At 40.9% G+C, this 27546-nt stretch overlaps 1 protein-coding gene across 1 annotated transcript; it reads left to right on the top strand.

Moving 5' to 3' along the window:
* The first annotated feature begins 645 nt into the window (after positions 1 to 645).
* On the top strand, positions 646 to 27546 carry spint2 (serine peptidase inhibitor, Kunitz type, 2). The gene is made up of 9 exons (XM_060943919.1): positions 646 to 1095; positions 5777 to 5947; positions 15333 to 15398; positions 15920 to 15970; positions 16135 to 16290; positions 17976 to 18029; positions 18127 to 18297; positions 25178 to 25222; positions 25852 to 27546. Exons 1-9 carry the CDS (start codon positions 747 to 749, stop codon positions 26025 to 26027), a joined length of 1239 nt encoding a protein of 412 aa, XP_060799902.1. The 5' UTR covers positions 646 to 746; the 3' UTR covers positions 26028 to 27546.

Below are 27546 nucleotides of genomic sequence, written 5' to 3'. Positions count from 1 at the left end.
TAAATTATATTACACATATATAACTTACATATGCTTATATCCACCCCCTTTTTTTTCTGTATCACTAGAGAGACACAAACTTCCAGAACCAAATTCCTTGTGTGTGTCAGCAAACTTAACCAATAAACATTATTCTGATTCTTATGGTGTGTGTGTTTAAATAAATACTAATATATTACCACGTTAAACACTAAGGGAAAACAAAAACAGCATATGGTTATAAATCTATGCTATTGGGAGGAAAATCCAGAAGACGGTCAGTACCAAGAGATCAGTGACACTTCTGTTTGTGTTTTTGGATCAGATACTCCTTCGCCTGCGGCACGGTGGTGTAGTGGTTAGCACTGTCGCCTCACAGCAAGAAGGTTCTGGGTTCGAGCCCTGTAGCTGGTGAAGGCCTTTCTGTGTGGAGTTTGCATGTTCTCCCCGTGTCCGCGTGGGTTTCCTCTGGGTGCTCCGGTTTCCCCCACAGTCCAAAGACATGCAGGTTAGGTTAACTGGTGACTCTAAATTGACCGTAGGTGTGAATGGTTGTGGGTCTGTGTGTGTGTCAGCTCTGGTGACTTGGCCAGGGTGCACCCCGCCTCTCACCCATACAGATAATGGATGGATACTCCTTCGCCTTCTCAACACAATGACGTCAGCGAATCAGGAAGTGCATTGCTAGTAATTCGAGCGGAAGTAAAACACCTGTGAACAACAGACAGCGATTTTTAACTGCGACGGAAAAAAACAACAAAGAAGAAATGATGTCTCGCTTGTTTTTCATTTGCCTTTTTGGTGCTGGATTAGTTCTCGGGCAGGAAGAACAGTGCCTGTTCACCGAGACGAACCAGGGTTTGAGTCCCGACTGCTTGGACGCGGTATCGAACGACTCCGCTCACCTGGCCGACGTTTCCGACGAGCAGGAGTGCCGACAGGCTTGCTGTAGTAGAGAAGACTGCAAGCTGGCCCTGTTTGAGACTCCAGCCGATGGCGGGTCACCCAGGTGTGTCCTGGTGAAGTCTCTGGAAGACGCTAAAGATATCTGTGTTTTGGAAGCGAGCGACAACACCAAGGCATTCCTCAGGACGGAGCGAGCCTACAGCGCAACAGGTAAACACTGGCCCAACAAACACTACATGACTCTCATGACAAATGTCGCACTCTTTTTTTCACTCGGTGGTATTGTTTTCCAAGCAGAGAAACCCATTAATACTCCCAGAGCCAGATATTCCCACGTTAAATTACAACATATAGTAAAGGCGAATCTGCGTTTCTCAAACTGTAGGCTGAAGTTCCACTTTCAGAACCATCCACACTAATGGGATAATAAATAGCAATATGCGCCTTTAATGGAATAGAAGCTAATAAAATATATTGTAGTGTTGCAGAGAGGAAATTCTGGAGTTTTGTTTGTTTGTGGTGTGTGTTCAGTTTGTTCATTAGGTTAGTACTTTTCGGGGGGGAAAAACACACAGCTGACTTATTGCAGTTCTTCCTCCAATCCGAATCATTCAGCTCCTTCGGTCGTTCATTTTCTAGTCAAAACTTAAAATGACTAAACACTACATGACTCTCTTCACAAATGTCGCACTCTTTTTTTTTTTTTTCACTCGGTGGTATTATTTTCCAAGCAGAGAAACCCATTAGTACTCCCAGAGCCAGATATTCCCACGTTAAATTACAACATATAGTAAAGGCGAATCTGCGTTTCTCAAACTGTATGCTGAAGTTCTACTTTCAGAACCATACGCACTAATGGGATAATAAATAGTAATATGCGCCTTTAATGGAATAGAAGCTAATAAAATAATATATTGTAGTGTTGTAGAGAAGAAATTCTCGTTCATTTAGGTGAAGGATAGGTGGGTTTTTTTTGGGTGTGTGTGTTCAGTTTGTTCATTAGGTTAGTAAAGGCGAATCTGCGTTTCTCAAACTGTATGCTGAAGTTCTACTTTCAGAACCATAGACACTAATGGGATAATAAATAGCAATATGCGCCTTTAATGGAATAGAAGCTAATAAAATAATATATTGTAGTGTTGCAGAGAGGAAATTCTGGAGTTTTGTTTGTTTGTGGTGTGTGTTCAGTTTGTTCATTAGGTTAGTACTTTTCGGGGGGAAAAAAACACACAGCTGACTTGTTGCAGTTCTTCCTCCGAATCCGAATCATTCAGCTCCTTCGGTCGTTCATTTTCTAGTCAAAACTTAAAATGACTAAACACTACATGACTCTCTTCACGAATGTCGCACTCTTTTTTTTTCACTCGGTGGTATTATTTTTCCAAGCAGAGAAACCCATTAATACTCCCAGAGCCAGATATTCCCACGTTAAATTATAACATATAGTAAAGGCGAATCTGCGTTTCTCAAACTATATGCTGAAGTTCTACTTTCAGAACCATACGCACTAATGGGATAATAAATAGCAATATGCGCCTTTAATGGAATAGAAGCTAATAAAAATAATATATTGTAGTGTTGCAGAGAAGAAATTCTCGTTCATTTAGGTGAAGGATAGGTGGGGTTTTTTGGGTGTGTGTGTGTTCAGTTTGTTCATTAGGTTAGTAAAGGCGAATCTGCGTTTCTCAAACTGTAGGCTGAAGTTCTACCTTCAGAACCATAGACACTATCTCATCTCATCTCATCTCATTATCTCTAGCCGCTTTATCCTTCTACAGGGTCGCAGGCAAGCTGGAGCCTATCCCAGCTGACTACGGGCGAAAGGCGGGGTACACCCTGGACAAGTCGCCAGGTCATCACAGGGCTGACACATAGACACAGACAACCATTCACACTCACATTCACACCTACGGTCAATTTAGAGTCACCAGTTAACCTAACCTGCATGTCTTTGGACTGTGGGGGAAACCGGAGCACCCGGAGGAAACCCACGCGGACACGGGGAGAACATGCAAACTCCACACAGAAAGGCCCCCGCCAGCCCCGGGGCTTGAACCCAGGACCTTCTTGCTGTGAGGCGACAGCGCTAACCACTACACCACCGTGCCGCCACACCATAGACACTAATGGGATAATAAATAGCAATATGCGCCTTTAATGGAATAGAAGCTAATAAAATAATATATTGTAGTGTTGCAGAGAAGAAATTCTCGTTCATCTAGGTGAACGAGAGTTTTGTTTGTTTGGGGTGTGTGTTCAGTTTGTTCATTAGGTTAGCACTTTCGGGAAAAAACAAAAACACAAAGCTGACTTGTTGCAGTTCTTCCTCCGAATCCGATTCAGCGCCTTCGGTCGTTCATTTTCTAGTCAAAAACTTAATGACCAAACAGTAGCCTAATAGACTAGTTATGTTTTAAAATGTATTATTGTATTACTGTAAAATAACCAGCCAGTGTTATCAAAGCAAGATGAAATTGGCCTGGATTTTCAGTAACTCTAAAAGATACCGTGCATGCTGTATTCTCTTCCTCTTACACATTCAGATCATTGTTTAAGAATTGCATACATAATTTATGTATTTCATAGTTTATCAGCAACAATATTTTTACGCTTTTGTATTTGTGCAAGGGAAAATTGTCGATTGGGACTACCCGTCCTGTAATTTTCGCCTGTCAATCAGCTTTGTATGGATTTATGACGAACTCTATTAGATTCTTCTCCAGCTTCTTTTTTTTTTTGGGTGGGGCACATTCCGAGCCATAGTGTGCAGTCTGGACTTCAACAACTCCTGCACATGCGCCTTACACATATGTCCACTTTTCAGATTTGTATATTTTAGATTCCTTATTTTTTATTCTATGTATATAGCGACTTTTATCTGTGCTAAATTCTTCTGTCTTAACTGTTCAAGCACTAATCACCAAAGCAAATTCCTTGTATGTGAGAACAGACTTGGCAATAAACTTGATTCTGTGAAAGACTCAGACGAACCGAATCACTGATCAGGGGTGGGTTTCCCAAAAGCCTCTTAACACTAGGAGAAAGTGTGTTCATTGTGCCGCTCGCTCTACCATTTAACGATCTTTGTGCTACGATGCTTTTGGGAAACCCAGTCCTGTTTAGGTTCTGTTCATTTATGTGATTTTCATTTGAAATGATTCATTTGTTCGTTCGGTTTTCATCTCTGTTATATTGAAGACATTCCACAATACATGTACTTTGGTTAAAAAAAAAAAACCCTGAACAACTGGTGAAAGTTTAGTAATGTATTTATTTATATAGGCTACGTCTTCAGAAAAAAATGTGCAAACACACGTTTATGAAATGTCAGCTACAAAGGGAAGGAATAGAAAACCTGTGTAATTTTTTACACACTTTTTTTTAATATATATATTTCACACGTGTGTGATATATATAATCCCCCCCCCCCAAGTGTCCTACTATTGTTAAAATAGATGTGTGCTAAATATATTACAAAACCAGGCAACTATAAGGATGTAGTCACAAGTTTTGTCCAAAAGGTGCAGCCCAAAGTTGTACAGGCTGTGTTACAAAATCAGCAAGGTGTGATTGAGCTGAAGTCAAACATGGACTGATCACGTACACGAAAAAATGTAGTACACAGCTTTATTCTTTTCTTTTTTTCCAGTCTTTGTCTCATTGTGTTTCTTCCTTTTCACTTGAACTACCTGATAAACTGGTATTGGCATTCTTATGTAAGCTTCTGATTGCAAGGTGTGTGCAGCAAATTATACTTGACACACACAGACAGTAGAATAGTTTGAATAGTAGGCATGTAACTTTAGTCAATTCACAATCTTGGGTTCACGATTTGATTTTAAAGAAATTTTAAATGAATGTTTTATTACCAAAAAAGCAGCCTTTTATATTCCTATTCTGTATCAACTTTTCTTTTGTTAAATTAAACAAGTGTTTTTCTTTTCTTAATCAACAGTAATATTTACCCACATTTGTAAAGGCTGGAGTAAAATATAATGGCCTATTAACCAAAATATTCCTTTTATTAAAAATGAAAAGTGAATAACAAATGGGCCTTTTCTGAATATCCATTTATGAACATTTGTGATGACTATAATCAGGATTAAACATTACCTCTTTTTCATGTTTCTTTACCCTTCACCAGTCTGTGTGTTTTTTTTAAGAAAAAGAAAAAAAAGCGCAGATTTCTTGTTAAATCTAATTGTCCAGTCAATCACACAACAGCTCCTTCCCATTATAGCTCTATTTGTTTGTTTTTTGTGGTTTTAGAGCTGTGTTACTTCTGTCTTGAGTGAAGTCATGTATGTTTTCATGATTTTACATTACCGTCTGCTGCCTAAACCAGCCTTTCTCAACCAGGGTGCCGTCTGGCTTCGTTAGGGGTGGCGTCAAAAAATTATATATTCTAACATTTGAAATAAATAAAATGAAAGTTACACTAATACAGATCATCGCTGCCTCATGCATCATCAAAATTTGTCTCATGGCCCCCTTTCCCATGTCACAACGTCACTGCCGGGGTCAGTGTATGGTCAGCGTGACTGCGTATATTTTATATGGGGGTGCCTTGAGAATTTGCATACTTCTGAAGGGTGCCATGACTGAAAAAAGGTTAAGAAACGCTGGCCTAAACAATACAATTGCAGCTAGGAAAAGCTAAAATTACGTAGCCTGATGATGATCGAGATTTGTTTTTAATTTCGTTGTTTTGAATCGTCAAGTGTGTTTTGATTTTATTGTTGTACGATATATTACATGCTTATTGAATACTGTTAGCCACTTGTTTAAGAGCATGCACAATAGTGTATAAATAAATATTTAACTAGTGCATTAAACACTAGTGGCTGAAGGAAAACGATGTATAAAACCATCTTCTCTATGTATATTTCAGAGTATTGCCGTTTTGAAAAAGAAGTTGGTCGTTGCCGAGCATCTTTCCGCCGATTCTACTACGATGTCACTGACCAAACCTGTAAAATGTTTGTGTACGGGGGATGTGGAGGAAACCGCAACAGGTTCGAAACAGAGGAGGAATGTCAGAATGCTTGTCGTGGCATAACAGGCAAGTGTGTGTGTGTGTGTGTGTGTGAGAGCTCTGTCTGAACAGTAGTTATGATAGCTGTGAACGTTTAGATCAGTTCAGCCTCCAACACGATAATTGAAATCATAATGTGCTGCTCATGTTCAAGGACAAAACAGAATAACCTGTGCTAAAATTGTATGTTTGAAACCTGAGCTGATCATGGGAGGTTTTCTGAGATGTTTCTTCTATGTGTTGTGTGTTGAAATTTGAAATCCTAACTATGAAGGGCACATTAGATATCCTTCCATGGCCAACAAATTGGTTTCATTACTTTACTCGGTGATTCTATAATTAAAATCTACTGATGATACTGTAAATACAATCAGTGCTGTAATGGCTTTGTGGACTTTTTTAAAAAAAAAAATATATTTTCACTACTCTCTTGTTTCATTTAGAAGGGGGTTGGCGAGAGAGGCAGCAGATTAGACGGTTTGCTCTCTCCGAAATGGTGTTTGTAATGCAGCGTAATGACAGATGTCTAAGAACACCTTGTTTTGTGGAGAGTTTTGCTTTGTTTTTCCTTTTCAGTATAATTGGCACCTGGTGAGTGTGTTGGATTTTACTTGACTGAAACAGCAGCCATAAAATGCCACATATACAATGATATATGCAAGATTCACAAAAAAAAAACGGGTATTTTGTAATCAGGCTTTTGTTTTAAAACGACATGGGAAGCCTGGTCACTCCTAAAACTTCAGTAAAATACAGCAGTGAAATACTTCTATATTAAATTTAGACACATCCATATTATTCATCACTCTCTTGGGGTAATTCAAGATTTTACTAAATCAAATGACCATGTATCTCACTGCAGGATCGTTCATTTTATACAAACTGTTTTTGTCGGACAACACAGCTTGCATAAAAATCTCAGTTAAAGCCTGTAGAGGCAATGCTGATTGAACTGCACTGACGCATGACCTCTGTGGCAGATTAAATGCACTGTTTAACGGGGTAAAAGATTAACGCTCGCTGAGCAAGAGACTTTTAATACGTCGTCATGAGGGTCTCTGGGAGTGAACGGGAGGGTAGGTTTTTGTGGTTGTCCTGCCCAGATGAACATATTCTTCATATGATTAGGAGACCTTTCAAATTAGCGGACGCTCATAACCAGTCACTGAAATGGTAATGAACATGACTGACATCTCAAACTTAAACATATCGGTGCTCATAGCTGGACAGTCACACCTGGAAAACGCTCTGGACTCTTATGCCGCTTTTCCACTACAAACGCAGCTGAGTCGGGCTGAGCCGTGCCGTGCTGAGTCGAGCTGAGCGGGGCTGTTGGATTTGCATTTCGACTACAACCGCGCTGAACCGTGCTGGCTGGAAGTGGGTGGACACATTGGGTGGAGTTAGCGAAAGTGGGTGGACGTCACGTGATGTCGTTAGGCGGCGCAAGCAGTGACATCAGTGAGCTTTTAAGCGGTAGTCTCACGACCCGGATAGTAAACAATAAACATGGAGTCGTTAGTGTTGCTGGTCTTGGTGCTGTGGCTTGTTGTCACCGACAACGCCAACAGATACTGGCAAGAGCGTATAGATGAGGCGAGGCGCATAAGGCTTCAGAAATTTTCGTAATTCTTCTTCTTCCGGGTTTACGGTGTTTACAGATCCCAGCGTGCTCGCGGGGTGTGTGTGGGCATGTGAGGACACTCCTCCTCACCAATCAGTGCACAGGGGAGTGTCTCCTCACACCCCTAGCCTCACTCGGCTCGGTTTGGCTCGCTTCAGCCCTACTCCAAAACTGTGCGAGTTTTGGGAGCTGAGTAGGGCTGAAGCGAGCTGAGTCGTGCTGTTCTGAGGTAGTCGAAACACGAGCCGTGTCGGGCTGAAGTGAGCTGAAAAAGGGTAGTGGAAAAGGGCCATTACAGTAATGCTTTTATGGCTGAGGACTGCAGTTGACTTGCTAACTTTAGGACTGCAGTTGTCATGAACAGTTTTGCACTCAAGTTTCCATCAATGAAGAGTTTATAACATCAGCGAAACTGACTTCATGTTAAAACTGTTAATGTTATAGTCATGTTGTCTGTTGTTGCCCAAATGAGGATGGGTTCCCTTTTTGAGTCTGGTTCCTTTCGAGGTTTCTTCCTCGTGGCGTCTGAGGGAGTTTTTCCTTGCCACCGTCGCCACAGGCTTGCTCATTGGAGATAGATTAGGGATAAAATTAGCTCATGTTTTAAGTCGTTCAAATTCTGTAAAGCTGCTTTGCGACAATGTTTATTGTTAAAAGCGCTATACAAATAAACTTGAAACAGTCTTACACAAGTATTATCTATTTATTTCATATGTTAATTGTACTTGGTAAACAGTGCAGGAAATGAGGAATTTTAAGAAGACTGTCGCAGGACAGACAAGTCTGAAATGTTGTCTGTCCGTCCAAATTTCAGCCTGTCTGAATGACGGGCCAAACGCTCGGAACAATGTGACCTGGCTGAAGGGCTTTAGATGCCTGGAGATGGCGTCTCAGCTATGTCCAGGCACATTTATGTGATCTTCAATGGTCAAATTATACTAGACATTAGTTGCTAATTACACTATATATTGAATATAATTTACAAGAAAATGTCAGATTCAAGAAAAACTTAGTTATACCCAAGAAAACAGTCGCGCACGCGCACACGGGTCAGTTCCATGTCTAGAACAAAGTACGGAGAGCAAGGATGTTCCAGTTGGCTACAACTTCCTGGTACTCATATATACAGTAGATACTATAATAACACTCATGACTCATGTCAACAATGACTTTTTTTTTTTTTTGAAATGTGTTAAGAAATTTAGTAATTAACAATACAGCTATTCTTACCTAGAGTTTAAAATTTTGAGGACGAGATTCCAAGTAACTTTGGGAGAAAATGACTCAGCTAGACATGGGAATATCATTTGGCATGGAGACTAAAATCTGCTGGACTAGAACTTAGAAAATGGAAGAAAATAAAACTATTAAAATATAAATTTACATCCTACCACGCATATGATTTATGATGGTCATTCTTATTATGAATGGAAAAACAAATTGCACACAATAACAACCATTGATTGGCAGTTTGGCACTTAACATAATACAGTGCTGCAAAAGTCCTGACGTCGGATCAGGCCGAGCCTGGGCTGGTTCGAAAGGGCTCAGGAAGAAGGGTGTGCCTGTAAGTTTTGGCACATCGGTGGCCAAGATATGAATTTTTAAAGTCGCGCCTGCGGAGGACCCCGTTTCACAAGCCGTGTTACGACATGATGTATTCGCCCAGTGTAACATTTTGGAAGTAGATTAGACCCATATCTTTACAATTTTTTTTTCATGGGCCATCCGGTCCGATGCTTTTGAAATACAGACAGGCAAATGCAAAAATTACTGGTCAGTGTCCGCCGGTCCGGCCTTATTTCCCACACTGGCTTTATAAGTCTAGCTAGCGGTCATGATGACGATGTGAATTTAGCTAAATAAGAAGCTGAGATGTTACTAACTCTGACGTTCGATACTCTTACTTATGAGGAAAGACTGATAACTGAACAGTAGGGTGGACCATCAGATGAAGTGGAACACCCGGATCCATTTATATAACTTACCTGTGCTTCTCCTATTTTAAAAGCCATTGGTGTGGATATATTTTGGAAATGATTGATGTTTATTGAAGTTCTTCAGTGTACAACTTTTATAAAGGTAAAGTAAACCATAGCAAAGATGTCCATTCATTGATGAGAGTGAAAGGAAGGTTCTAGAGACCATAATTTAAGAGCATTGTTCTGTGAATTTAACTTTTTTTTTTAAGTGACATTTCTAATTTTATGGAGTTTGTGGGTTTGGTCCAGCCAGCTACTTTTGTATATTAGTTCAGTTCTGTTTCAGTGTGTGGAAAGCAAATTATCCATCGAAGTTAATTATGAGCTAGGATAATAAAACATTTGATCTTTCCTTCCTGCTTTGCCCAGTACTTGCTTTGTGCCTTTGCAAAGCTAGCGTGCAGTCATTTGTCACGTTACAGGAAGTCTGGCACAGATGGCTTCACATTACACCTAGTTGTTGAGTAACCGGTCAAGTGACCTCTAGAAACCTGTATGACAAATGTGTTTTAGAATGGTTTCTGTCCTCTCTTAACCCTTGCCCTTAGTTGAGTGATGCATCCTCTAGTTGCCACTGTGGGGCGCTCTCGACAAAATGGGCTAAACAGTAGTGAGGCAGACGGTAAAGAAAGCAGGCTGAATATTTCAGACTAGGTAGATTGTGAAGACAAATTGTCAGGCCCTTTTTATGTCTATTTTAAAAATTATGAACAGCAGTTTAATATTGGAGAGAATATGCACCAGAGGAATACTTTACCTTTTTTAAAAATACATAAATTTTTATAGATTCTTCCAAAAACGATTCAGTGAACAGTGCCTGACTTGGGGGGGGGACAATCGACTGGAACATAATGAGCTCTGTAGTAGAAATGGTCCCAAAGTTGGTCAGATTGTCCAATTTCTGCAGTCTCTTTCTCAGAGGTGTGGGGATGGTGTTTGAAAGCTACTGAAGAGCTCGTTTTAATCGTTGTAATGTAGTCGTGTAACCATATAATGTATGCGTGTTGGTCATTGCAATCCAGGGCGATCAGTCACTTCACAAGAACAGATGATTCCTGTCATGGGTAATGAGATGGGAATTTCACAGGCTCTCCATGAAGGTGTTCATGAGCTCTAGATCCGCTTTAATAGGAGCACCTGCTCATTGATGTAGATGTTCAATCAGCCAATCATGCGGCGGCAGCACAATGCATATAATCGTGTAGATACAGGTCAAGAGCTTCAGTTCATGTTCACGTTAGCTGAATGAGGGGGAAATGTGATCTGTGACTTTAACCATGGCAGAGAATTTCAGTAGCTGATTACCTCATGGGATTTTCCCACACAACAGTCTCTAGTGTTTACACAGTGATGTAAAAAAAAAAAAAAACAGATTGGGCAACAGTTCTGTGGGTTGTGGAAACACCTAGTTAAGGGAAGTCGGAGGGAAAATGGCTAGTTTTTCCTGTCTGAGCTGCCAGAAAGGACCGTACAACTCGTGTAATCGCTCTTTACAACCGTGGTGAGCAGAAAAGCATCTCCACATGCACAAAACATCAAACCTTTAGGTGGATGGGCTACAAGGGCATAAAAGCACGTTGAGTTGAGTTTCACTCCTGTCAGCCAAGAACAGGAATCTGAGGTGATCATGGGAACAGACTCGCCCAGACTGGACAGTTGAGGATTTAGGGGAAGGAAAAAAAAAAATCTCCAGGTTTTTTTTTTCCCTTCTTCTTTCCTTCAACTGACCAGTTCCGATGACTCTGTGCCCATGACAGCCTCAGATTCTTGTTCTTTACTGACAGAAGTGGAACCTGATGTAGTTTTCTGCTGTTGTAGCCCATCCACCTCAAGGTTTGATGTGTTGTGCATGCTGAGATGCTTTTTCTGCTCACCACAATGCTGTCGACGTCCAGTAGCGCAACCTACATCCAAGGAAGGCCCGTCTCTGAGCAGGCTTTGCCCACAGACGTGAACTTCCACGCTATGTGCGCTCAGTTCCAAAATGAGCGATTTCACCTGGTGGTCCACACGAGTGCATATAATGAATTTAAGAATGATGCACAGATGTATTCTTTTTCTCATTTATTGCACTGATTTATTAAGTCACGAACAGTGTAGTTTAATAAAACATTCAAGCTGGAAATGAAAATTTTGTAGCCTTCGTATGGCTGTTAACCATATGCCTATCACATTTAACTGCGCAATGTAATGGATCAAAATGTTACGTAAACAGTTGACAAATAAAATTAAGCTATTATGATTTCATGAATTTACAGGGGTTTGTTTAATCATGCTTGTAGAATATCATGACATTTTATGACTGTCCTTTATGTAAGGCCCCCGTCACACTTATTCGGAATTAGCAGGAATCAAGCAGAGCCAACCGGAATGAAAAATTTTTCAAAATTCGTGCCACATTCAGGCGGGAATTTCAAACTGACCAACATTCTTACGACTTTGTAAGAATGCTGTTCGAATACTTAGAATGTGCTTCGAACCCACCTCGAGTGATTTTCTTTTACATTCCAGGTGTATTTGCTTTCGAATGCAGTTCAAATGTCGTTGGAACACAGTAGGAATACCTAGAATGCAGTAAGAATATTAAGAATGCACTTCAAATGCCATACGAGTGTGGTTCGATTGCTGCCCGAATACCACCCGAAGTCTGGTCGGAAGGTGCCTCGAATGCTGTACAAATTCACCTCAAATGCAGTCAGAACGCTCCCGGAATAGCTGCCGAATACGTTTCGAACGTCTAAGAATTCAACGAGAATGTAGCTTGAATACTTAGAATGTACTTCGAATATCCCGGAATATACAAAATTTTCATTCCGGCCCATTCGGGACATTCTGGCAGGATCTGAAGTGGCTTGCCATTTCGGTTTTTCCCTCGAACGTGATCAGAATGTTTGTTTGTTTCGAATGCTGTTGGAATGCCGTAAGAATATTCAGAATGCAGTCAGAATACACTTCGAATGCCATTCGATATTTCTCTTCTTCAAATACACCTCGAATGTTTTGAGCATGAGCAAAACATTCGGGCCGGCCACAAGAACAGGCCCGAATGTTTGGAATGCAGTCAGAATTTTTAGAATGCACTTCGAATATCCCAGAATATACGAAGACTTTTCATTCATTCTGTAGAGGGCCACAGATTTGGAATGAGCTTGATGACGCTCTTAAAAATGTCACGCTGTATTTCAAACTTTGACAATAGTTGTTTCTTTAAGTTTTTCTTAATGTATGTTTGATTGACCAGTCATGTATAGACCCCTTTCACATGACGTCACCGCGCCGCGAGATTTTGTTGGGCGCCATATTGGAAGACCAAGTACATGCACTCACAATATAAAACAAAGTACGAGCGAGAGTAAAGTGACACGATGGATGATAATTCTGGTTGTGAGTACATTACCAGCTGCAGAAAGGGCACGGTATGTGGAGAAATTGGCTGTGATTGATGGGTTTGACCCATATGATAAGACTCGCGGCAAGGGAGAATGGAAACATAAGGAGGACCTGACACCAATTCTGTCATCTGTTTGCTACCCAGACATTGTAAACTATTTGTTGTTTACACCCAGTGCCTACACTCAGTGTTCGAACTATGCCGATATTTTCAGGGGGTCCCTTTTTTTTCCCGGGGGGGCGCTTGCGTTTGTCTCGGAGCGCGGATCTCCAAACACATGAGAAGCCTATCTTACGCACATATCACGCGGACTCCACACACACATCGCGTCTGAAGTCATAACTCATCAGGGGAAATCGTGTCCACATTGGCATGTTCAAAAAACAACCTCGCGTCAACAATGATACCACATGCAAGGAAAAAAAAAAACAGTCAGGCTACTCAACAACCAACTTGGCAGCAGCGAGCAAGCCCCAAACCATCCTAAATTATTATTAAATTGTAGAAGTCTGGGAGGCTTGCTCCTCATACAGTTATCAACTTGGGGCTAATTTAGCATGTTTTAAATCTGAATTTCTTGCGTTTGCTTACCTCAAAGTGTCCGCAGATCATGCACAGACTTATCCATTATATCCACAGTTTTTTGCCAAGTCTCACACAGGTTTCTTTCAAATCTACTGTTGGGCCAATAAATCATAAATAAAACAGCTCAGATTTGTTTAAGTCGTTTGCCACTCCACTTTATTCTCGTGGGTTCACATACCGCTGCCGTTATTTCCCCCTAATCACGAGTTTGTTGGTCTTCCAAAATGGCGCAGGGTCTGTTTACTTCCAGTTTCGGGTGACGTCAGTGAAAGGGGTCTATATAGGTGGGTAATTTGGTGTACCAGTGGTGTTTCCTCTCATTGATGTTGCCCTGAAAATTGTTGGCAATGCTGCCCTTAATCAGAATCAGAAGCACTTTATTGCCAGGTATGTTACACACACGAGGAATTTGACTCCAGTTCGACTTAGCTTTCATAGTACAGACAGACAAAGAAAGTATGGGGAGGGGGGGAACACACACACAGAGAAAGTCTCACTGCAGTGAACTCCAGGGGGAGAATCGCGTTTCTACAGCGACGGCCTTGAAGGCAGTGCTGGCTGGGAGAGCTAAGATAAGATTGGAATTTGTTTAGACTTGAGATGGGTAGATGTCCTTTTTCGCTTAACCCGCTTGTCCATTCTGGCCACCAAAATGGTCCATTTCTCTTTGCAAAGCCATCAACTTCTCCATGATGTTATCAATGTTGCGACTCAAGTTCTGAATAGCTACAGTCTGAGTGCTAACAGCTCTGCCCACCGCCTCAATCATGTCGGGCAGCTTTGTGGGGCTTTGAACAGCTGCCACCGTTAACTGATTTCCTCGATACACCAGGGCAATGCCAAGTCCAATCAGCAAAAATCCTGTGATCATGGTTCCGAATAGGTAAATATCCTCAATGTCCTCCACGGAAAGAATCGCCAAGCACACCACACGCCACTTGTCCCAGGCATCCATGGTGTATCCGGCTGCAAACGTTCCTGCAGGACAGGCAGGTTCCCCCGAACCCAGACTTCTAGTCGAGAAGATTGTGTCAATTGTGTGAAGTGACCAGTTGATCAAATCCATAATTTTGATTCGGAGAACAGTGCAGGAAGGGGGTCTCAGACAAGATGAGTCCGCAGAAGCAAAGCAGGAGAGAGGCTTGTCAGGAAGGGAGAGGCTGAGAGATGAGAGGGAAAAAACACCCACACATTTCGCTCCTATCAGGACCGGAATGTGTAGGCATTAAAAAAAAAAAAACACCTCAGCGCAGCATTCCGTGAAGCACGGAGAAGAATTAACACAACAATTACACAAAAACATAGAAAGTACGAGAGAGCAAAGTCCCGTGGCAGCTGTCTGTGGTGCCATCTTGGATGGAAACAGTTGTATCTTGCCCCTAAATTGTTGTGTCCTGACTTTTTTTTTTTCTCCTCACACACAAAGTTGCGTTTGAATGCTGGGAATGTCTGGTGTGTGTGTGTGTGTGTGTCTTATAGTGTGTTGTTGTATTTAATGTTTGTTGTGTTAGTGTGATTGTGAGAAATTGGGCCCCCTACTATGATCTTTAAGTAGCTTCCTTGGGGTGCCCCCTTTTTCACACACTGAGCCATTGCAGTAATGTTAATATGTTTGTAAGATTTCTTTTGATGATGTGCGCGTGTGTGAAAATCAATCAATTAATTCCGACGGCATTCCAGCTCATTCCGCCTCTAGTGTGACTACCCTATAAGATACTGCTAAAAAATGGTATTGTTGTCCTGAAGTTCATGTCAAAAAGAGAATATTAGTTTCTTGGTAACATTTTTATTTTAAGTTTACTTTTGTACAAATCTTTGTTCTGTGTACAGGTGACGTGCTTACTGCTAGTCCAGCATCTCTAAAATCCAGAAAGGCCTTGTCCCAAGACCTCACAGGTAACATCCTTCTTCTAGTCCACTGAATTGCTTTATATCGTATGCTACTAATTTGAAGGATAAATATTTAAAATTAAAACAGGGTCCGTGTGAGTTTTGAAAGAGGATTAAAATAGGAACAGTTACGCTGATTGTGATTTGAATTAAATGTAGCTCTGGCATCTGAAATCTCATTTCTCTCTCTTACGAGGGCGAGATGCTAGTCTATTCGCCTGAGGAAATTCGCACAGTTCTGCAGTGTTGCGTTCCTCTGTAAATCCACACATTGAGAGGAACAATGTGTTTATCATTCATTTACTTCTCTTTTGGTCTAGTGTAATAATGCTTAGTGTTGTTTATTGGTGTGGGGAAATAAATATGCATCGCTCATCTAATATAGTTGTTTGTTCAAGTAGTTTTGCCTGTCAGTTTTATTTAAAAAAAAAAAAGCTTATAGCTATGATGTAGTGTTAGAAATCGATCACATTAGAATGAATACACATGGGGTGAATTGTGCCTTGATCTCATGTCTACATCCTCAGCTAAAACTTCTGAAGATCCCCTGCCTGAAATGACGACAGAGGAATATGCAAGTATGTGGGCTTTTTTTTTCCCCCCTTTTAATTCTTGTAGTTTTTAAAAAAAAATTAAGCCTTTTTTAAAATTATTTATTAAATTCTCTCCAGTTATTTGCAACCTGGGACTGTTGGCTGCTGGTGTGGAAGGTGGTAACACAATCTCATTTTCTTATTTTCAGAGAGGTGCCTGGCTGAACCACAGGTAGGGATGTGCAAGGCCTACATCCCACGCTACTACTACGCAAGTGGCACGTGCAAACCCTTCATATATGGTGGATGCGGTGGCAATGACAACAGCTATGACTCTGAGGAGGACTGCATGAAAACCTGCACAGGTATGTATAAGGCATTTACTCTATGATGCGCATCCTCACCATGGACTTAATGGTGTCTTGGTACTTTTCAACACCGAAGGAGGAAACTTAACTGACATGGCAACCATGGAAATTTTCTTTTGAGTCCAGTGATCAGGGCTTTGAACCGGTTCAAGGAACGAAAACCGGGAACTTTTTCTGTTTCACATGGAACAGAAACGAAACCAGAAACTTTATTATTTTTTATGTTCCGGAACAGAAACGCTTATTAAAAATAATGGTAACCGGTTAATACCGGTTTTTATTTCGTTCCTTAAAGTTTCCGTAGCCTACAAATAAAGTCATTCTTCTCCTGCGCAAGTTTCTATGACCCGCTGGGGTTCACTTCCTGTGTGACGTTCACTAGACATTCGCTGACTGAATGTAGAGAGCGGGAGGGTGGACTACTATCACGTCTCCACATCTTAAATAAGAGGTAAATATTGCAGTCTATCGTTATTCAAAAACGTCAATTCAAACACGATATCAATATATTTGTCCACGTTAATGAGAGGCTCACGAACATTAAATGACGTTAACCTCTGTTGGCCTATCAATGCATAGGGCCTGACTAGCCTTTGGTAACGCACTAAACGAATTATCTTTCATTTTTGGCACTTTTTCTGTTTGTGTAGATGGGAAGACGTACTGAGAATCCAAATCGCCAACATTTGAAATAATAATTGTTTTGAATTATTTCTTGTCTTATTTAATGAAGGTTGTAATAGAATTAGCCTACATTTGGCTTAAGCCGGATGAGACAGAGACATAATTTTATAGCCATTTGTTAAACAGCTGACAGGGAACGTAATTAACCGTTCCGGGAACGAAATATTTTTGTTCTAACCGGTTCGGGAACGTCTATTGAATGGTGGAACCCAAAACCGGAAATGTTAAAATTCCGTTTATGTTCGGAACGAACCAATAGGAGAAAAATTCTGGTTCAAAGCCCTGCCGGTGATGGTCTTGTTTTGAAGTCTGTAGGTATGCACAGAAGTGTGGAGAACCAATCAGATTGCACCTTTTAAGATTCTGAAGCTTGTGGCCAGAAAACTACAGTACCAGCCAAAATTATAGACACCCCTACTCATTCATGGGTTTTTCCGTATTTTGACCATTTTCTACATTTGTAGAACATTACCGAAGACGACAAACTATGAAATAACATATGGAATATATATGATGAGTGTTAAACGGTGTTTCATGTTTTAGATTCTTCAAATTAGCCACTGTTTGGTTTTTTCCCCCCTTCTCGATGACATTTTGGACTCTTGGCATTATCTTAACTAGCTTCACAAGGTAGTCCCCTGGAATGCTTTTCAGTTGACGGGTGTGCCTCGTCAAAAGGTAATTGGTGCAATTTCTTGCCGCCTTAACGTGTTTGAGATCAAACAGTAAATAACCCTGTTCCACAACTGTAATAATCCATGTTGCGTCAAGAACCGCACAACTAAGTAAAGAGAAATGACCTCTATCATTCCTTTAAGACATGAAGTGACTTAATAAAAAAAAATAAATAAATTAAAAACATTGAGTTAGGTGTGTCCAAACTTTTGACTGGTATTGTATATTACAGAAAAAGATATTAGCAGCCTGCGGGTGGAGCGTTTGGGGCTGAGCCTACGTGTTAATTGAGTTTTTATAATGTTGGAACCTCTCTTTTGTAGTGAAAATTGTAGATTCCAAGAAAACACCGGATTCTGACAATGCAGCATACCAAGGTAACGTGGCGTTTTCATCAAATGACTGACTAATTTCATTTGTGTGAATGAAAATATTGTATCTATAGCGTGATTAAACACTGTGTGCGCTACACAGAGGCTTGTGTTGTGCCAGCTGACTCTGGGCCATGCCGCGCCGCTTTCCCGGTGTTCTACTTTGAGCCGAATTCCCAGTCTTGCCAGGAGTTCATCTATGGAGGCTGCAAAGGCAACAAGAACCGTTACAACACCCTGGAGGAATGCATGTCCAATTGCGCTGGGAAAGACGGTAGGAGATTTTGTATGGGGTGGTGTAAATTTTTTTTTTTTTTTTTTTTTTTTTAAATGAAGGATATTATTATATCCTATATCCAGTTATTATATGAAGCAGGTGTTATTACCTTGGTGTTGAGTTACTGTTGGTTTTAATTCTAGAAAGGTAGTATATTTTAATTATGTCTAATTGTTTAATTATATTTTTTCTTATAGTGTACCTGAATTAATAAATAGGAAGTGACTGCTGGGTACAGTATTGAACTACATAGAAAAGCATTAGACATGCACACAGGAACACACTCGCCAAAGGATAGACGAGTAACATCTTTTAGTGATGGTCCAAAAAAAAAGTCCATAGTCATGCCAAGTCTCTGTTTTCATTAGCAGACATCGTAAACAGAGGTATTTGCTTGCTGTTACTCAGCTTTTTCTTTCAAACCACACACAACCTATGCTTGTGTGTCCCTTCATGTAATTTTTATTAGCATTCATGGTATTATATGTTGCAGGACATGAAGCACTACACAACATATGTGAGGGCATTACAGGAGCTCGTTTCAGAAGATGTTGCAGAAATCTCATCATAGCGCTTTTAATAAACTGTGTTCTATTCTATTATGGTGGTTTTTGTTCTGTTCTGTTTTATTTCACACTCCTTTTTACCCAGTCCTTACCTGGCTGGCTCACCATGGCCAGCAGGTCTCCATAATACCGGTAGAAAGACAAAGAATATGAAATTGATAGTTAGGACTTAGAATGTCTGCACCATGTTGGACAATGAAAACAGACCTTAGTGTAGAACAGCTCTGATTGCAGAAATTTAGTTCTTTCACAATGTCGATGCTGTAGCACTCCAAGAGACCAGGCTTGAAGGCCAAGGATAAGTGCGAGAGCGCGAATAAACCTCCTTCTGGCGTGGGAATGCGGACAGAAGAAAAAATGCAGGAGTTGCTTTTGCCATTTAGCAAAACTGGCAAGCTGCCATCACTACCAGTGGGAATATGAGAGCGAATCATAAGTTTACACGTACCCACAGGAAATCACTAGCTAAACCTGATCAGTGTGCATGCACCTACCATGACCTATCTTGATGAGGAAAAATAAGCCTTCGATCATGAATTAGCTGATGTGGTAGACAAGGTACCTCAAGTAGAGAAGCTTCTGTTCCTGGGAGATTTCAGTGCAAGGGTAGGAAATGATCACGTAACATATATGAAGGTCTCATCTCTATCTCTAGCCGTTTTATCCTTTTACAGGGTCGCAGGCAAGCTGGAGCCCATCCCAGCTGACTACGGGTGAAAGGCGGGGTACACCCTGGACAAGTCGCCAGGTCATCACAGGGCCAACACACAGACGACCATTCACACCCACATTCACACCTACGGTCAATTTAGAGTCACCAGTTAACCTAACCTGCATGTCTTTGGACTGTGGGGGAAACCGGAGCACCCGGAGGAAACCCACGCGGACACGGGGAGAACATGCAAACTCCGCACAGAAAGGCCCTCGCCGGCCACGGGGCTCGAACCCGGACCTTCTTGCTGTGAGGCAACAGCGCTAACCACTACACCACCATGCCGCCACATATGAAGGTACTATTGGAAAATTTGGCAAAGGAAATAGGAACACCAATGGTGAACTCCTGCTCAACATTTGTACTCCATGTGAATTATGCATCACTGGGTGGAATGGTGGTGTCGTGGTTAGCACTGTCGCCTCACAGCAAGAAGGTTCTGGGTTTGAACCCAGTGGCTGACGCGGGCCTTTCTGTGCGGAGTTTGCATGTTCTCCCCGTGTCTGCGTGGGTTTTCTCTGGGTGCTCTGGTTTCCCCCACAGTCCAAAGACATGCAGTTAGGTTAAGACGGGGCAGCCTTGGACTGAGGTAGGGCTGAAGTGCCCTTGAGCAAGGGCACCTAACCCACAACTGCTCCCCGGGCACTGTAGCACAGCTGCCCACTGCTCTGGGTCTGTGTGTTCACTAGGCCCGTCACGATGATAAATTTTGTTGGACGGTATATTGTCTCAGAAATTGTGATAAACGATATTATTGTTGCCGTCTTTTCAAGGCAATTTCATGCCACTCGTAAGATAATGATCATGCAAATACACCCTTTCAAAGAACAGTAAACTTTAAGTCAACTTATTCAATTCGACAGTGGAACGTAAATATATAAATAACCTAAATAAATAAAATAATCAAACAAAACCACTCACAACAAAAACAATAAATAAAATCCAATCTATACCTCTTGAAAATTGCACTTAAGTAAATAACTTGGCACAGGGTAATAAAGACGTTCTTTTCTTCACAGGCAACGTTCAGTTTCTCAAAGATTAGTTCCCAGATAAACACAGTGCAAAGTAACAATGTATTGCCAGCTGTCATTTGGATAAAAGTAACAATTAGAACGAGAACATGTAGGCAAGGGCGTAGGTTTGGTATTAACATTGGTGGGGACATAAACCCAGTGCCAACCCCCAGTGGCGCCAACTTCAGGTCAACATTAGAGGGTCACAATGTTTTTGCTCCATTGTGTTCCACTAAGAGTATCCATCATCTCTCCAAAGTCCAGACTTTTAAAATTTGAAGTTCAGAACTGTAGTGATTCATTAATAATAATAATAATGGGGCGGCACGGTGGTGTAGTGGTTAGCGCTGTCGCCTCACAGCAAGAAGGTCTGGGTTCAAGCCCCGGGGCCGGCGAGGGCCTTTCTGTGTGGAGTTTGCATGTTCTCCCCGTGTCCGCGTGGGTTTCCTCCGGGTGCCCCGGTTTCCCCCACAGTCCAAAGACATGCAGGTTAGGTTAACTGGTGACTCTAAATTGAGCGTAGGTGTGAATGTGAGTGTGAATGGTTGTCTGTGTCTATGTGTCAGCCCTGTGATGACCTGGCGACTTGTCCAGGGTGTACCCCGCCTTTCGCCCGTAGTCAGCTGGGATAGGCTCCAGGTTGCCTGCGACCCTGTAGAACAGGATAAAGCGGCTAGAGATAATGAATGAGATGAGATAATAATAATAATATGCAATTCATTTGATTAATTGCAAATCTTGCATACGATGATTAACTCATTCTACCACATTGCAAATGTGTTTTACAAGCGAATAGCGCATTGATTGTTGGGAGGGTGTATGTTACTTTCCCTCATAAATGGAAGTAAAACACACATACGGAGCCTTAAACACTGTTACATTAGGCTGGCAGGGGGAATCGGCGATCTTCTGTGTGATCTTTAACTAGTTTTAGAATGCTAGTTTAAGCTGATATGTGATTGATCTAATGGTAAAACAGGACAAGGTCTCTAGAACTTTTTTTTGACATGTTGAAAGGTTACAGTTTTACTTGGCAACAGAATGCCTCTGAATTCTGATTGGCGGTTGTTCGAGGGGAGGAAGAGGAGGGAGCGACGGGGTTCTACAGAGAAGTTTTTAGCCTACTGCTTTCAAATGAACCCCCTCGAAAACCAATCAGTTCAGTGTATGCATGTACTCGGTATGTGACGTTTTCAAAAGAGAGGCGGGAGTAACCAAAAATTTCTGATCAAGAAGGCGGAGGCTGTTATGCTTTATTATGTGAAAATGTTTGATTTGATTAAAAGGTGTCTGGGCCATGAACAGTGTCCACATCACCATCGCGTTGTTGTTGTTGTTCACATGTCACATTACCCGAACTTGGTCAGGGCTCTGCAGGTCTTAAATGAAGCACTTCAAATTAAGGGTTAGCGGGCTGCTAAAGTTTGCAGGCACTTCACAAGCAAGACTAGGTGCAATATTAGCCAACAGTAGCACAATTTGATATGATTTAATAATGTCTTTGTGATCTTAATGAACACCAGTTGTTGTCGTAATCAAGTTGGACTGTTATTTACATGCCACACAAACTTAAACAGTCATATTCGTATGTTGTTGTTTTTACACACTGAATACGAACTGTTGTTAACGGATTCATTTTACAAGCTAATCTAACGTTATAGTCTTCAAGGACCGTTTGCTAGCTAGCAGTGGGTCACTGCACTGCAACTCCACTTGCTAATTGACATGGTAGCCAAACCTACTTGCTGTTTTCATGACCACGCCCCCAGAGCGAATATTCATGAGCGAATTTTGCATGGTTTCGCCCAGTAGAAACCTACAGTAACCATTTGTGTACCGCGCACGGAGGTTTTTTTTTTTTTTTTTTTTTTTTTCCCCCCTGCAATCAGAAATATTGGTAGGGACAGATCAGCCGTCGTTTGATATTGGTAGGGACGCGTCCATACCCAATTCTACGCCTACGGTCTGTACAACGGAGCAACGTGTTGTCTTTTCCCCATTCAGTGGATCCCCTGGCTGGATAACTGTTGCATGCTGGGAGGCTCTGCCTCTGACAGAGAGCGTGTTTTATTCAGTCAGTGGGTCAAGCTAATACTTTGGTGACCTTCCCTTTGTAGATGTACAGCGCATAAATGCCAAAATCATGGTAAAAAAAAATTACCGAGTTCATTTTCATTTACCGTACAACAAGTCGGTATGTCGAATCTCACGACAGGCCTAGTGTTCACTGCTTCAGATGGGTTTGTTCGTTTTGTGTGTATGCTTTTATCTGCGTTGTACTATGAAAGCTAAGTGGTACCGGAGTCAAATTCCTCGTGTGTGTTTGCATACCTGGCAATAAAAGTGATTCTGTTAAATGCAGAGGTTAAATTTCACTGTGCTTAAGTCTGTGCTGGAGTGTATGTGTGACAAAGGCTTCTTGGCTTGGCTAATACCTACTTTCGCCAACCAGACAAAAAATTACATCTGATGCCACCCAGCATCTAAACGCTTATCTCCTTGATTGTCATGACCTTGCAGATCCAACATAAAGGAGAGTCCGTCAACCAAGGTAATACAAGGAGCTGAATGCTCAACAGACCACTATATGGTCCAATCAAAGCTGAGACTTGTATTTCTTAGACATGAGAGCAGCCTCCACAACAAATAAGAAACTAGACATGGACAAGTTGAGGAATGAGGAGACACGGCGCAAACTCAATGGCTATTACAGCTGCTCTACAGGAAAACGCCCCGATCAAGAAGACGCAGAAAACATTGAGGACCTGTGGCAACAGCTGAAAGATATTGTCTACACAACTGCAAGTGATGCACTTGGACAGCAGAAGAAAAATACACCAGACTGGTTTATTTATTACCCAAGGCCATTTTCTACGGAGAACTGAGCCAAGGAAAGGGGAGACGAGGAGGACAGACTGGGGTACAAAGGTGTTTTGAAGAGGAATATGAAGAATGCCAGTGTTATCGATCAGACATGGGAAAGTGATGCCTTGGAAAGAGCCACATGGCGAAGCATAGTTAAAAGCTCAGTGTCCGCAATTGAATACAAGCGTCAAAGGAAGTATGAGGGCTCACAAAACCAGACATTCCATAGTAGCTCAACCAGGCCGTTCATGCCACCGTTGCAGACGACTCCGGTGCAGGCCTCGCGGCCCATCTGCGTTCCTGCGCATCCTAATGAAGCATAATAAAAATATAAATTAACACCAAATCTAGGGGAAGTTCCACAGCTATAATCACTTAAGTCAGTGATGAAACTACAGTCTGGACTAGAAAGAAATCAGCCCCAGCCTCTACTTCATATAATTGTGTGTTTCGGCTTATGGCAATTGGTGCTGCTGTTATTAATAATCCACTTTTAATCGATTTATTAACTGCAAATAAAGTTGTATTTATGCATTTTTCCTTGTGAGAGGGTGGGCTTAACCCTGTTAACTCCTTTATCCCAGCCAGCCACCCAAATACAACCAAAGCAAATATTTCTGGGCTTGCTTTTTCCTGCAGATAGAAAGTCCTTTAATACGCAGAATAGAACTTGAGATTGAAATGGGTGAGTTGGAGGAAAAGAAAATGTCCAGGGCAATGTACTCCAGGACCAAGACTGCAAAACACATTTAGAGACCACAGCATTCATCACTGTTATTAAACTTGAAATATGCGGTAATGTACGTTTAATCAATCGTGTTCCAGGAGCTGATTTTCACACACATTCGAAGTTCATTCAGAGCAAACCTCAGACCACTGTTGGTCCTGTAGAGTGCACTTGGGGTTGAAAATACCTCAAAGCCTTGGTGCAAACATACTTTGGTCTGGGGGAAAAAATGAACCTTTGTGAAAATCCCCTGAGCTAAAAGTTCCCCTTTTTTTAACATACGGCACACTTATCATCGAAACAGCTGTACAGATACTTGGGTCATTTTCACACTTCTTGTTGAGTGGTGTTTTTTTTTTTTTTTTTTTATAAATATACCCCCCCCAAGTCTGGGAGTAGTCCTGCGAACAGATTCCTGGTTCTCCTGAAAATGGTGGTCTTGGACTTGCTTCCACTGAACCGTGGTGCAGTCAGAAAGCTACTGGAACTTAGTGCCTCATGCTGAGCAATGTGATTGGTTCAACTTGACGTTGCTTCCTGTTTCAAGTTTTGTGATTGCAGGGAAAGGGTTATTATGGTCAGCGGAGGAGATGGAATGCTTTCTTAATGCATAAAACCAGACTTTCACAGGACTGAAGGGCTGTAATTAGCTCATATTTGGGGTGCGAGTGTTTGCACTGAGAGGCACGTCCTGTGCTGTCCTGCATGTCTAAAAAGCTTTTGATACACGAATTGCTCCACTTCTTTACTGCTTGTGTTGATGCATAATAATAATAATAATAATAATAATAATAATAATAATAATAATAACGAACAGCAAACACTTGCTGATTTATCTTGGAAATCTGGATGTACATAAGGTGATGTATGGAATTGCACAGTTCAAAAGGAATTCTTGTATGTTAAAGCAAACTTTTTTTTTTTTAAATATATTAACCTAAAAAGTGATGTGTTTTTGTACTATGGTCATAAGTATGCAATGTTCCTGTAGGTGGATTTGATCAGCATGGAGACCACGTGACTCGCTGGACTCCAGGTAAGACCGTATGACCTGAACATGCAACAGGTCTTTGAGATTTTTATTATACATACGATACCAGTCAAAATGTTGGGCACACCTCCTAATTCAACTATTTTTCTTGATTTTTATTAAGATCCTTCAAGTCTTAAAGTAATGATGGCCGTAATTTGTCTTGACTTAGTTGAGCGGTTCTTGACGTAATGTGGATTACTGCAGTTGTGGAATAGGGCGACTTACGATATCTTTATTTACTGTTTCAGACACATTAAGAAGGCAAGAAATTGCACTAATTACCTTTTGATGAGGCACCTGTTAATTGAAAAGCATTCCACATGACTAACTCGTAAAGCTGGTTAAAATAATGCCAATAGTGTACAAAGTGTCAAGGTAAACGGTGTCTACTTTTGAAGAATCTAAAATATGAAACTGTTTTTCCATGTTATTTCGTAGTTTTGATGTCTTTAGTATTCCATAATGTAGAAAATGGTCAAAATACAGAAAAACGTGTAGGTGTGTCCAAACATTTGACTGGTACATTATATAATGCAAATTATGATTAGGAAAATCATTTTTCAAATTTTCTGCCTTTTTTGAAAATCACTTCCTTGTTGGTTTCTTAAAATTTTTTTTTTCCCCTCTTTCAGCCTTTTTCCTGGTTTCCATTCTGGCCGTTATGTCAGTCATGCTGTTTGCTGGCTTGCTCGTGGTCTCAGTGCGCCGTGTGAAGCAACAGCGCCTCCTGCTACTGGATGACAAGCAAGAGCTTCTACCAGAGGAGTACATTCCTGAGGATGATTCATCCCACAATGAATCCCACTAAATCCTTTCTTTTCCCCTCTCTGCTACTGAGCACCAATATATATATCTCTACACTCCGATCCTGTTACACACACCTTGGGTTTGGGGAAGCTTTGAGAAGCCAGGGCATTAGTACAATGGTACGATATCAGACCCAGTGGTGATGCGTAGAGCAAAAATGTCCTGGATAGGTGAAATTACACTGACATACTAGCTTAATGATTCTTTATGTAGCACACAAGTGAGATGAACATAGTTCTTTAAAACACTGGATGTAAGAATCTTTAAGGGAGAAAATATGGTCTTTAGTTGTTTTTTTAGTGATGGGGAAAATGAGTTTTAACATCCTTTTCTCTTTGCTTTATTTTTTATAGCATGAAACAATCAGCAAATGCGTGAATTTACTTTCATTTGCTCATTACAAAACAGTTTCTTAGCCTCTCCCTTCATTGGAAAATGGATGGATTTTTAGAAGGTTCATTAATGCATTCCATCGTGTGTATGTGTGTGCGCTAAAATATGAAGGGATTTTCTGTTTTTCCTTTAATTTATTCTACCTGCTGATAGAGCAGTCATTTTGGGTGGCTACCCCTGTGATGGCCTTCATAAAGGGGTGGGTTTTTTTTTTTTAAAAAGAATAACTCATTTTTCTTTTAAATAAAGTGAAACACATATACCGTATTTGAAAAGAATTAAAAGCCAATATTACAGAATGTGAAAAAAATGGACAGAAATTTGATTCTATAGAATACTCCGCTAATTTCAGATTTTCTACCAAAATTAAAATGGCTACTACATTAATGTGTACACAAGTCCTTGGCAGCAAGTGAAATCTAATAGTGCGTAACAAAATGAATTGGATTAGTTTAAGATTTAAAATGCTTTTAAAATTATTTATCTGACCAGTATGAAACACAGTTGTGGCTTCTTGGCATGTACAGTACCAGTCAAAAGTTTGGACACTCCTCCTAATTCAGTGGTTTTTCTTCCTTATTAATTAAAATAGACTTTGTCTTGAAGTAATGATATCTGTTGTTTCTGTTTACTTAGTTGAGCAGTTCTTGACATGGATCACTACGGTTGTGGAATAGGGCTATTTACTGTATTATTATTTACTATTTGATGATCTCAACTGTATTTAAGACAAATTCCACTAATTAACTTTTGACAAGGCTGACCTGCTAATTGAAAAGCATTCCAGCTGAGAACTTAGTGTCCAGACTTTTGACTGCTATTGTATACGTTATGTTGCTCACAAAAAGTGAGCTGGAGAACTACAGGAAGTGTCAAGCACATAAAATAAGAAATTTGAACTTAAGATCAATATATAAATGATATAAAGCCTGCTGGTGGCCGACTGGACTGATAAACAGGTAGTTATGGATTATTCTTGGTAATTGCTATATTAAACTTTGTATGTAAATGTTCTAATGGCAATAAAACTACTGATTTATGTAACAAGATCTTCACCTCTGTTTTATGAGTATTTCATTATCTGTTTAGAAATGGAAACTAGATATATAATAAACACTTGGAATTAA

The sequence above is a fragment of the Neoarius graeffei genome, chromosome 17 (genome assembly GCF_027579695.1).
Source record: "Neoarius graeffei isolate fNeoGra1 chromosome 17, fNeoGra1.pri, whole genome shotgun sequence".
NCBI lineage: Eukaryota > Metazoa > Chordata > Actinopteri > Siluriformes > Ariidae > Neoarius > Neoarius graeffei.
Note: the sequence above shows the minus strand (reverse complement) of the source record. Positions and strands in the feature narration are given on the sequence as shown.